General features: G+C 44.3%; 1 protein-coding gene across 4 annotated transcripts in view; it reads right to left on the bottom strand.

The window, feature by feature from the left end:
* Nucleotides 1–1,696: 1,696 nt before the first annotated feature.
* Nucleotides 1,697–12,484, bottom strand: part of P4HA3 (prolyl 4-hydroxylase subunit alpha 3) — a 37,028-nt gene continuing 26,240 nt past the window's right edge. For all 4 annotated transcript variants that reach the window (XM_070274411.1, XM_023645732.2, XM_023645730.2 and 1 more), the window contains 5 exons: nucleotides 10,761–10,920; nucleotides 8,326–8,388; nucleotides 4,620–4,688; nucleotides 3,141–3,237; nucleotides 1,697–2,319 (listed from right to left, as the gene is read on the bottom strand). In XM_070274411.1, coding sequence (XP_070130512.1) covers nucleotides 2,249–2,319; nucleotides 3,141–3,237; nucleotides 4,620–4,688; nucleotides 8,326–8,388; nucleotides 10,761–10,920 — 460 coding nt within the window. In that variant the 3' untranslated portion in view covers nucleotides 1,697–2,248. The remainder of the gene's footprint in view (nucleotides 2,320–3,140; nucleotides 3,238–4,619; nucleotides 4,689–8,325; nucleotides 8,389–10,760; nucleotides 10,921–12,484) is intronic.

Below are 12,484 nucleotides of genomic sequence, written 5' to 3'. Positions count from 1 at the left end.
GGCCAGTTCTGATCCCCGCAGCTGTGAAAAAAGAGGAGCAGCGTCGCTCACAAATAGTAGCTTTCCATCCAGGCCCATTCCTGGGAGCTGGAGGAGGCTTGTGAATATGAGACTGAAGGGGAGCAGAACGTGCCGCCCCCAAACATGCCGCTCTTGCATATTGATTACTTTGAGCTGTGGGCACTTGAAAAACAGCAGATGTAGGGAGAGGCTTTCTCTGAACTCCCCTTATCTGCCTAAAGACAGATCCTCCAGAAGGAACTCAACTGTCATCAGTCCCCTCCCCGGGAGTGTCACCAACCAGGGAAGCCCGGAGTGGACACCACACCCAAACTTTGTCAAAAACTATCATACCTCCCACCTATTCTCCTAAAGGCCTGTTCATCTCCCCTAAAAGTCTCCCTAAGAGGCCCCCCACTTCCCTATTAAGATGTTTTTAATCCTGAATTCTAAGCCCCTCAGGGAGTTTCTTGTTTTCTCCTGAGGAGCTCCCATGTATACATGAGGTACACGTGTCAGTAAACTTGTTTGTTTTTCTCTTGCTAATCTGTCTTTAATTACAGACCTTCCAGCTAAGAATTCAGAAGGGTAGAGGGAAAATTATTTTTCCTCCCCAACATGACAGTAATTTAGTAAGAGGATTTCTAGAGTCCTCGTGCACGCAGCAGAAATACTGGGGGTGTGACCAGGTGCTCATCAAGGCTCTGACGGAAGCTGGGTACCAGCACATCAGGGCCCTTTCCTCGGGGAGCAGAGCTCTGGGGAGCAGAAATCCCGAGGGTGTGGTGCAGGGATGGGGTGGAGGCAGCACAGCGTCTAACCATCCAGTCCCTGAACTGTGTGGCTTCTTTGTGAGCAAGACACACGCCCCTCAGGGTGTGTTCCTGTTGAGGAACCTGAGCCAAATCGCCTGGAATATTCTCTTTGCATGAGTGTTCAAAGGTAGCACTCACTCATCAGTGCAGCCTTAGCTCAGGCTAGTCCTTCTGCTGGGGAACGCTTCTCCTCATTAGACTCTGCCTATAAAACTTCTCCCTGTCCCCAAAGCACGGCTCAAAGGATGCCTTCTCATTCATTCATCCAAAAATGTCTGCTGAGTGCCTGCGTATTTAAACCAGACCTCTTTCTGGAGATACCAGGAGGAATAAGGAGTACAGGGTCTAGTGCAAATAGCCAGGCAAGTAAACGAATACTGAAATTCAGTGAGGTGGGCCAGAGCAGAGGCATTTACAAAGCAGAGTGGGGTCTTAAAACACTCACCCGGCAGGGAAGGCAACTGACCACATTTCAACAAATGAACAAAGTAATTTCAATTTGAGAAAAGCGATATGAAGAAAATAAAATCGGTTAATGTGAAAGTAAGTGGCTGGAAGGTCGGGTGGTCAGAGAAGGCCTCCCTCAAGTGACACTGAGCCAGAAGTGGAATGACGAGAAGAGCTCGGCCATGGGAGGATCTGAGGGGTCAGCAAATGGGAAGGTCTGACTAGTGGAACAATGTTGACGATGACCAGCGTGGCGGTTTTGAGGAACAGAAAGAATGTCATGTGTCTGAGGAAGAGAAAGAACGTCATGCGCCTGGAATGTAGAGAGAGGGGAGTGGTGGGAGGTGAGCCCAGTTGAGTTTATAACATAAAATCTATACTCTGATTTTTTTCACTCAACATTATAATGTAAGAATATTCTCAGTTGTGAAAAATGATTTGTAAACATTTTTAATGACTGTATTAAAAAATCATACAAAAAAGTTGCTTTCTGCTTAAAAAAAAAAAGTCATCATATGAGGTACACTCCTGATTCAGAGCCACTCCCTGCTCAGTCTTCAGCTGAAGTCAGTGGGTAGAAGGGCAAAAGCCACAGGAGTCGGGCTAGCCCCCTCCCGCAGGTGTCCTCACTGCCACTTCTGGGCCCCTGAGGTCAAGGTTCAAAGTGGGAAAAGCCACACTGACCAAACCCCAAAGATTCTCAGCCGAGAATGTCTGAACTCCAGAAACTTCTCTCTCCAGCCTTCTTGCCCCTCCCTTGTATTGTTCATTCTACCGTGACTCTCATGGCTTGAGGAGAAACAACATAAGTTCTCAGGTGTCCCCTGGTAAAGACCAGTTCCTTGTCTCCCATTTGCAATGAACAGGCAATGCTGACAAGGCCCTCTTCCAGAAGGTTGCTCTCCTTTTTCCCTCTACCACCCTAGCTTTTGGCTTAGGCTTCTCTGCAAAGCCACAGACTCCACCAACTTCTCTCTGCCAACATTTTAGTCTTCAGGGCTTGAGCTGCAGGGTCTGCGGAATTCCTGTCCATACTCGTGTATCCACTTGTTGGCCACTGAGAGAGAATGGGGAGGAAGAAGAGAGCAGGCTCAGCAGGGCGGACAGTAGCAGGGCTCACTCACGGGGTCGTGTGAGGGCCTCCTTGAATTCTGCACCCTGGGCAACTCACTTGCCTTACCCTAGTCCCAGCCCTGCTGTGGACCACAAGCTGTTGCCTCCAACAGAGATAAATAGCAAATCGTCCCCTGGAAAAAGTCCCTGACAGGTCCTGTCTACTACAGACTCATTTTCCAACCTGTGGTACTAAAGTCATCTGCCTTTCCTTCACGTAGTTCCTAAAAGCCCACCTCCCCCATGGTGCCATTCCAGAGTAACGACAGGAAGGGAGTGGCTTCTCCTGCCAATGTCCATCTCGGCACGGAATCCCTCTCCTGCTTCTTTTTCAGTCTTTAGAACTAAGTGCTCTTGGACACATATATGACATAAATACATGTGCTCCTTATTTATCTCTTCCTCGTCTGATCATCTCCTCATGGGGAGGCACTAAATGGTAGAGGTCATCATGGCTTGATGGTTCTCTCCTTGGATGGAGGGCTGGGACTTAGCACCATAGTCCTCCTCAGCTGTGCTTACGAATCAAGATCCAGCTGGTCAGGTCAATAAACTTTTTCTGGTACCTGCTCTGTGACAGGATCCCTGCCCTTTACGGGCTCCCAATCTGTTGGGAGCAATTAACCCAGAATCTGATGATCTTAATACAATGTGGCACTGTAACGAAGCTTGTAGAATGAAAAGGCTATGCTATTTTCCATCCATCCCCATTTCACTTTACTCTGAACCCTTCACCCCATTCTCGTGCCCAGAAAGAGGCCTTACCCCACTTGTCTCCCACCAGGACAGGACAGCCAGCATGAAGTGTGTCACTATCCCCTTCACCACTCCTATGCAGGTTCCACCAAAACAGTGCTGCATTCTGAAAACAAGAGGGCCCCGCCCCAGAGACGGTCAACCCAGAATCTCAGTCCTTTGGAAGCACATGACTGAGAACAAATGCATGCATGTCATTAAACAAGAAAGCTGTCCATGCAGACTGGGGGCAAGGCATGGGTAAAATGGCACCAAATGGCCTAAATTGCCATTTACTCATTCATTCATGCATACATCATTTACTGAGGGCCTACTGTGTTCCAGGCCCTGAGGAGGCGGAGACAAATCATGTCCAATTCTGCTTTCAGGGAGCTCAGTCTTGTTTGAGAGACAGATATAAAAACAGACCAGGACAAGACAGTTTGACAAGTGCTGAGAGAACAGTGAGCGCAGGGTGTCGCTGGATCACTGAGGAGAGGCACTCATCCAGAACCACAATGGGGAACAAAACATCCCTCATACAACTAAGAACCTACCCTTCCTTAGACACTGAGTGTAACGCCCCCAGGAAGAAGGCATTATCACAATCCCCACTTTACCAGCAAGGAAGTCGAGGCTTAGGGGCTTTAAATAATGCAACTAAGACAGAGCTAACTCAAACCCAGGTGTTTTGACTCCAAATCCTAAATATGCTTTTTTTCCCCTATACCCAGCTTTTTTCCCTATACATTTCCTATAGACTGACTTTAACCTGGGCCATTAGAAGGAGACAAAGCCCAAGTACTGGAGAGCTTTCCAGGATGCAGTGACAGCCACTGCATTCCCAAGCCTAGGAGAGATGCCAGCCCCGAGTTTTCATAGATACCCAGCATTTACTTCTTGAAATGCTTAGGATGTGCCAGCAGTCTGCTAAGTGCTTTATAGTCATGACTTCCTGAGTCAGGTAAGGGCTGTCAGGGAATTTGATTGATCTGAAATCTGAGGGAAATATTCATTCATTAAACAAACCTCTCGCCACACGACCCTCCTCTGTCTCACTTGATTCCATAGCTCTTATTACAATACGTTGTCACTGCCTGTGCCCCATTCTCTGTGAGCTCCTGGGGGACGAGAACTGAGTCTTCCTCAGTACCCTCAGTGTCTCCAGCCCTTGATGTTTACTGAAGGAATGAGTGAAGGGACCAGTTGCCGTAGAGGATCCAAAGGTGAGTAAAATAGAGTTCTTCCCTTTGAGGAGCTCTCTTGTAATAGAGAAGGCAGACACGTAATCATCTACTTGTAATGTAAGTGTAAATAAAATAAAAAATAGAGGCACAAGTAATGGGGTCATCAAGAAGACTGAGGGATTATCTTTGATTTGGGAATCAGGCAAGACCTCTTTTTGCCCCCCTCCCAGGAATAAGCTTGCAGGCAGAGACAGCAGGAAAACTAGGGTGTTAGTTCTTCACTCTTATAGCCACCATCTGTTGGGACCAGACCCCCACTCACCTTGACAACAGGCACGCTGAAGTTGGCATAGATGAAGGCTGTGGCTCCTCCTGCTTCCACTGAGCTCAGCTAGAACGCCAGAGGGAGAGCCAGGGTTGAAATAGCCCCTGGATGCCCTGCTCTGCCCTACTTGGCCCCTGATGCCATTTCTGTTTAGGTTCCCTCCTGTGCTCCCCTATTTCAACTCTACAAGAAATACTTACTGAAAGACAAACACCCAATTTAGGAATTAAGGAGCCTACTCAACGGCATCAGCGTTTGCCTATGGGGCCACGAAGGATAATATTCAGGAATTCCCCCTTTCTATATCCTTCCAGCTAACAACCTTACTGAGGGCTACAATAAGCGATTCAAACTTTGAGACCCTCAGGAAGAATTATAGTTTATGTCACAACCCAAGACAAACACACACACACACACACACACACACACACCTCTGAAGTAAAAGTTTCATAAAACATTCTTACTATAAGACATACCCTCTGTTATTTTCCATTTTATGTTATTCTCTTCTAGTTCAGATTTCTTAAATGCAGACCAGATCCACTAAATTTATTTCACAGCCCACTAATGGACGATGACCTGTGGCTTGCAGAATACTGTTTAGACTACAACAATTAGTTTTGAAAGTTGGGCATCATAGGAACTACTGATTACATCTTTGTGGTGTTTCCCAGATCACTCAGTCCCTCTCTACGTAAGCTCAGTCACAGAGCTTCACCATTGGTATATTCTAGAACGATGGATGTGTTTTATTAATATGAAGATTTTTTTCTGGTTGTCAAAAAAACCATAAAAATTTTGAAAAATGCAGGAAAATACTGAAAAATAATATTACTCATCATCTTGCCATCCAGAAAAAAAGCTTATTATAGTTTACATACTAATAACTGACATTTATTGAGCACTGACTATACGCTAGGCATTATACTAAGTCCTTACCAATATATTATCCCACTTATTCCTCACAGCAATCCTATAAGTTAGGATGGTTATTGTCATTATTCACATTTTACAGATGAAGAAACCAAGTCTCAGAGAGATCAAGTACTTTACAAAAGGTCACATAACTCTTCGGTGACTGAGCCAGGATTTGCACAGAGCCCATGCTAACTGCAAAGTCCCTGCTCGTAGCCTTGATGATGTACTCTTGAACACTCAGGTCATGTCCAAATGTTTCCTATTATAAACAACACTGCACTGAACATCTTAATGAATAAAGTCATTTTTGCATTTTAGATTGTTTTCATAGAAAGAGTCCAAACATTGGTATTATTGGGTGAAAAGTGTATGCACATGCTGAACACTTTTGAGACATAACTGCTGAATTATTTTCTCACCAGCAGCATGACATGAGAGTGCCAGTCTTACGTCCCCCTGGCTAACTGTCCACCAGAACATTCATGGATGCCACCATATTCACCCGAGTTACACAAGGGCTCTAGGAGGTAGGATGTTGGCACTTGTTGGAGGAAACTGAACTGAATTGGGGATTCCGAACCTGGAAATGGCAGTGGTGATTTTTATAACATTTCTTGGCTTCCCTTGTATCCCTTTGGGAAGGGCAACGAAAGCAACAATTTGCTGCTTGTGTTTAAGTAGCTAACAAACTGGATGATTCTGTTCTAACCCCCACTGTCAGCCACTGTGGGTGTAAGCAAGATACAACTGAAGGAACCTGGACTTTCCTGCATTCCTTTACCTGTGGTCTCACAGTGTATGGGGAAGGAAAGACTTGTCCAACAGCTTAAAAAGAGAACCTGACCTGCGTGCTATGAAGCTGGTGAGCAGGACTATGAGATCTGTGGGGAGGAGAGGGAAATCTTCCCTCTGTGAACCTGCCACTGTTTTCTACCGGGACTGATCTTCTACCAGTCTGAGCAGAAAATCACTAACTCGATTATAACTCAATCCTCTGCGAATCTTAAAGATTATTTTCTCCCTACAATATTACTCTCATGTTCTCCACAAACCTTAATACTTGTCTTTAGAAATGTTTACGATGGTCTTTACCCCGACCTGAAGATGAAAGAATTGGGCACAACCTAGCACTTCCTAGGTCCCACGACGCAGGCGCCCCTTTACGGGGTCCCATACTTGCTTTGTGGGATACAATGACAGAGGCATATTGTATGAAACTTTACAGAGTGAAATCCCCTTAGATTATCTCATCAGATCCTCATGACAACCCTGTGAGGGGTGCAGGGCAAGAAAAAGAGCTCAAAGAATTGATGTGATTGGTGCTGAGGCCACATATTAAGTGGCAGAACCAGAATAGGCGAAGTGACTCCAAACCCAAAGCACATTCCCTTCCACTCTGTCTCAGATGCTTAAAACCAAATACACATGCATGTGCGCATGCGTGCACACACACACACACACACACACACACACACACACACGCATCCGCCATAAAATTGCTGGGCTCTTGCATCCACGCTACCCTTACCATAGTAACTGGGCCTTTGTAACCAGAGAACCAGCTGTAGGAGATATTACGGAGGCAAAGAACAGAGAGAAACTGGCCCCTAGATGTCCTAGTCTTTGATTGATATCAATATTCGTCACTGCCTGTGACCTCCCATGCCAGCTTGAGTCATCAACCAGAGATGCAACCAGCTGTTGATCCAAGACGTGCCCTCTGCCTGGAGAGCTGACGTCAGCTATCCCTCTGTGCCTGTTGGAACACTCAGAATGACCACCAGAGGCCAGACACCATTAGAAGCGGTGTTCTGCAGGAAGTATAAAACTGAGCCACATGAAAAAACATGCTGGAATTGCCAGCACTAAAGACCATGGAGTGCCAGCCTCTGATCGCCCTTTCTTGGCTGCGCTGTGGAGACGAGACACAGCACTAAGAAAAGAGGGGATGCCGGGGAGGGGTGTCTGCTAGTGTGCTGAGCCTGAAACCAGGACTTCATCGTTGAGTGTTATATAGAGCCCTTCTAGTTAGCATGTTTATCCCTTCAGTTGACAGTAACACACCTCTCATAATGACAGATGACTGAAATTATGACTTGTCCATAGAGAAGGAGGTAAACCCATATGATCTGAAGGGAAGGGTTTAGGTGAGACGATAAAGACTGGGGCCGAATCCTGTAGGATCAGGTCAGAAATTAGGAGAGGACGCCAATTTATTTTTTAAAGGGCTGTAATGAAGATTTTGCTGAAGATTTTATGGAGAGATAAGGAAGAGAATTTTCACTACATGTGAGAGGGCAACATTTACTGAATTTCTCTGTAGGCCTCTCTGTTCTTCCCTCTTGTGATCTTAGCTGCCTCGTTTCTCTTCTCTCTTTCCCCTCGCAGCTCCACAACCTCATCTATAGGTCCATGCTTTTCAACACCAACTAGTCCATGGGACCTCAAAGAGAGAGATTCTCACGTCCTCTTCCTGTGTCGGTGAGGTCCCAGGGTCTCTTGGCTTCCAATGTGACCCCACTTCCCATCCTAATCATTGCCTGCAACAAGATCACATTCAGGTCTACACACTGTAAGCTCTTTGAGAGCAGGAACTTGGACTTAAATTTCTTTATATCTCCTACAGTGCTAACAAAAATGCTATCTGAAATTCACAGAAGTCCTGGAGATTTTTGTGCTGTATCAGATAAAATCAAAATCTGATATTGCTTTGAAAACCATAAAAGAAAAGTGATATAAATAGTCATTAAGTAAGAAGCCCTGGTCCCTCCAAAGCAAGACTCACATAGATCATAAATGTTGCAACTCGGTTCCCAGACTTCATTCTGTACAGTGGGCTGGTTGGTGACTGAGACAAAAACAGAACATATCATTATTTCATGCAGATGGCATCAGAGTAACAGCCATGATTCCGCCATAAAACAGGGAAGAGAAAAACGGGAGTGTCACAGATGGGATACGGCATTGAGCCACACCTAGTAGAGTGTGTGCCCATCTCTGCTGGCACATACTCAATATACGTTTTTTCTTTTACTAATTTATTAGATACTCATATTAAGTGAATTGTATACTAATCAAACAGAATTGCTTGTCAGTAGTGAAAGTACTCTATGAAGGGTTAATTGTACCTTCAGGTTCTCAACGAAATAAAGAAATTAATATATAACCTATTATAGATAATTATTCTGTAGGAACACCAAGTCATAAGACTAGAGTTCCCCATTATTTGCTGAAGACATACATTTTGTCATAAAACAGTTTAATTGAGATATAATTTACACACCATAAAGTTCACCCATTGTAAGAGTACTTCTGAATGAGTTTTAGTAAATTTTAACAGTTGTGCAACCATTCCCACAACCCAATTTTAGAACACTTGAGTCAGCTGAAAAAGTTCTCTGACGTCAGTTTGCAGTCAATTCCTACTCCCATCCCCCACACCGGCCAAACACTGATGTGCTTTCTGTCTCTATAGTTTTGCGTTTTCTAGAAATTTCACATAAATAGAATCATAAAACATGTAGTCTTTTGTGTTGGGCTTCTTTCACTTAGCACAGTGTTTTGTTTTGTTTTGTTTCGTTTTGTTTTTTTACTCTTCTCCCCAAAGTCCCCCAGTACATAGTTGTATATTCCAGCTGTGAGTGCCTCTGGCTGTGGCATGTGGGATGCCGCCTCAGCATGGCCTGACGAGTGGTGCCATGTCTGTGCCTAGAAACCGAACTGGTGAAACCCTAGGCCGCCAAAGCAGAGTGCGCAAACTCACTCAGCCATGAGGCCGGCCCTGTTTAACTTTTTAAGAAACTGCCAAACTATTTTCCAAAGTGTCTGTACCACTTTACATTCCCATCAGCATCATATGGGGGTTCCAGTTCTTCCACATCCTTTTCCACACTTGATATGATCCTTTTTATTTTAGCCATTCTAATAGGAGTGCAGTGCTATCTCATGTGGTTTTGATTTTCATTTCCCTAATGATGTTGAGCAGTTTTTCATGCGCTTATTAGCCATTCATTTATATTCTTTGGTGAAGTGCCCATTCAAATAATCTATTTGATTATTAACCTATTCAAAGTATTAATTCAAAGAAGTCCATTTTAAAAAATTGAGTTGTCTTATTATTGAGTTATAAGAGTTCTTTGTATTTTTGGATATGAGTCCTTTATCAAATACATGATTTGCAAATGTTTTCCCCTAGTTAGTGGCTTGTCTTTTCATTTTCTAATGGTGTTTTGAAAATCAAATGATTTTAATTTTGATGAGGTCCAATTTATCACTTTTATTTTTCTTTTATGGATCATGTTTTAGCTATCCTATCTAAGAAATCTTTGCCTAACTCATGGTCACAAAGATTTTTTTCTATGTTTTCTCCTAAAAGTTTTATAGTTTTGCATTATACATTTAGGTCTATGATCTATTTTGAGATAATTTTTGTATATGGTGTGAGGAAAGGCTCTAAAATTGTTGTTACTATTATTATTATTTCACAGATAGATTCAATTGTTCCAGTACCATTTGTTGGAAAGACTATCTTTTGCTCATTGAAGTTCCTCGGCACTTTTGTCAAAAATCAATTGACCATAAACGTCCTGGACTTTATTCTGTTCCACTGACCTATGTGTCTACTCTTACACCAATACCACACTGCCTTGATTACTGGAGCTCTATATTATGTTTTGAAATCAGGGAGTATACGTCCTCCAACTTTGTTCTTTTTCAAAATTGTTTTGGCTAATTTAGGTCTTTTGCATTTCCATACACATTTTAGGATCAGCTTGTTGATTTTTATAAAAATAAGCCTTTTGTGATTTTTATAAAGTTTGGGTTGAATCTATAGATCAATTTTGGGGATATCTTTTAATCCTCAAAAATTATTTGTTGAGTATCTGTCAGCAAAGACGAGCAGTTGAGATCATAAAGAAAGGAGTGACTGGAGGAAGGACAATCTTCACTGGGAAGTCCCTGAGTGAAGCAGGACAGAAGACTCCAGGACAGGCCACATTCTTCTCCCCACTAGCGAATCTTGGAGAGGAGGATGGTGGCATAAGAAAATGAGTCAGCAGCAATCAGCTTGAAACCAAGGCTTTCAGATCTTCCTGGAACAAGAACTTCTGTTCTAAGATTTCACTTATTCCCTGAGAGCCCTATAAGAGCTCTGCCTCAGGGAAATAAACAATACCCTGGTTCCCTACCCAGGAGATTGGTCACTGACCCCATAGTTACCGTAGCATGGTCAAAGTGAGGCTCATAGTGCCCGCCGATTCCATAGTTCACCACCTGGAGATACTCTGCATAGGGAGGCTGGACATCAAGGCCTGTGAGGGCAGCAATGCGATGGTCAAGGGTCACCAGCATTGGGTCAACGGTGTCCTTCAGCCAGGCACTAAAACACACCACAGATGAGAGCATCAGCGATCTGATGCCAGAAATGACTAAATGTCTGTGAATGAATGAATGATGTCAATTGCCGGAAGGAAGGAAAGAAGGAGGGGAGGCAGGAGGGCTGGAGGGAAGGAAGGAAGAAAGCATGGGGAAAGGAAGGGAAGGAGGGAGGGAGGAAGGGAGGACAGGAAGCTAACACAAACGCGTAATTACCTACTCACTCATGTTAAGTCTGCCCAGTCCATTTTGTCTCTCTCTCAACATTCACATGTTCATTCATTCAACAAACATTCTCTGAGGCCTGCCGAATGCCAGGCCCTGTGCTAGGCTCTGAGGCTACAGAGTAAAGGTTTACAGCACAAGGCACTGGCATATAAAGAGGAAGAAGACAAACTTGGCCTTTAAAACTGCTCTGTTTTAGAGACATTTCAACAGAGGGAGCTGAGTGCAATGGAAAGAGCTTGGAATTCAGACTAGTAAGACCAGTCCCTGATCCTCTGCGTGACCCCATGTCAGGCACTTAACCTTTAACCTCACTAAGGTTCAGTTTGTTCATCTATCAAATGGGATGATAATAATACCTACTTCACAGAGTTGTGAAGATCATGAGAGAAAATGCTTATGAAGATGCTTTGTCAGCTGTACGTTAGTGATTGCTGTAAAACAGAAAAGTCTCTGCTCTTCTGCTCTATTCCAAGACAAATCAGGGTAGTTCAAAGCCCAAAGAGCAAAGTTCAGTCCCTTTTCCTGAATGTCTTGTTGAGGTTCTGACAAAGTGGAGGATTTGGAATGAGAACGTAGGTCCCCGGGAAGAGAGGCAGTGCTCCCCAAGAAAAGGCCGTGAGCTTCCTGGGGAGACAACGAAGGCTCTGAAGGGAGGAGCCTGGGCAGGACACGGGAAGACCACTTCTTTGCTCTATAAATGATGGATTCATTTGTTCATTCTCTCTTATGGAGTGCGTGGGACGTGCTATGCTATGTGCTCCTAGGTTTACAAAGATATCCAAGACAAGGCTATTGTGTTCAAAGAGCTCATGGGAAAAGACACAAATATAACTGAGTACAAATCAAGGTCGAATGAAAAATGAGAAACAGCCTTTAAAGTAAAGTGCTCGGAACACAGAGGAAGGAGACATTAATTTTGACTGGGGCACTGAGGTAAGATGGTGACGTGTAGGCCAAATTTTGAAGGGCGCATAAAATTTCAATGGAAGGAAAAGACACAGGGGTACTCCAGGCTGAAAAAAACAGCCTAAGCACAGCCAGGGAGGCGTGAAAATACACAGTGTGTACAAATGGGAAAGCATCTGGTCTATGAAAGAAGTAATGGGAGATGAGCCTGGAAAAGTAGGTTGAGGGCATGTTGCAGAAAGCTGAGGACACCGAGGTAAGAAAACTGGGCTCTGTGGGTAGTGGAGAGCCAGTGAAGGTTCGTGGGCAGAAAAATGATTTGGCGATTAGGAGTTCACTGGTGACCTTTGAGGGACCAGTTCCAGTGAAGTTGTGAGGACAGAACCAAAATTCAAAGGGGTCAGAGGGATGGGAGGGAAGAAAGAGGCAATGAG

The sequence above is a fragment of the Equus caballus genome, chromosome 7 (assembly GCF_041296265.1).
Source record: "Equus caballus isolate H_3958 breed thoroughbred chromosome 7, TB-T2T, whole genome shotgun sequence".
NCBI classification, from domain to species: domain Eukaryota; kingdom Metazoa; phylum Chordata; class Mammalia; order Perissodactyla; family Equidae; genus Equus; species Equus caballus.
The sequence above is the reverse complement of the archived record's forward strand: the minus strand, read 5'-3'. Positions and strand labels throughout refer to the sequence as shown.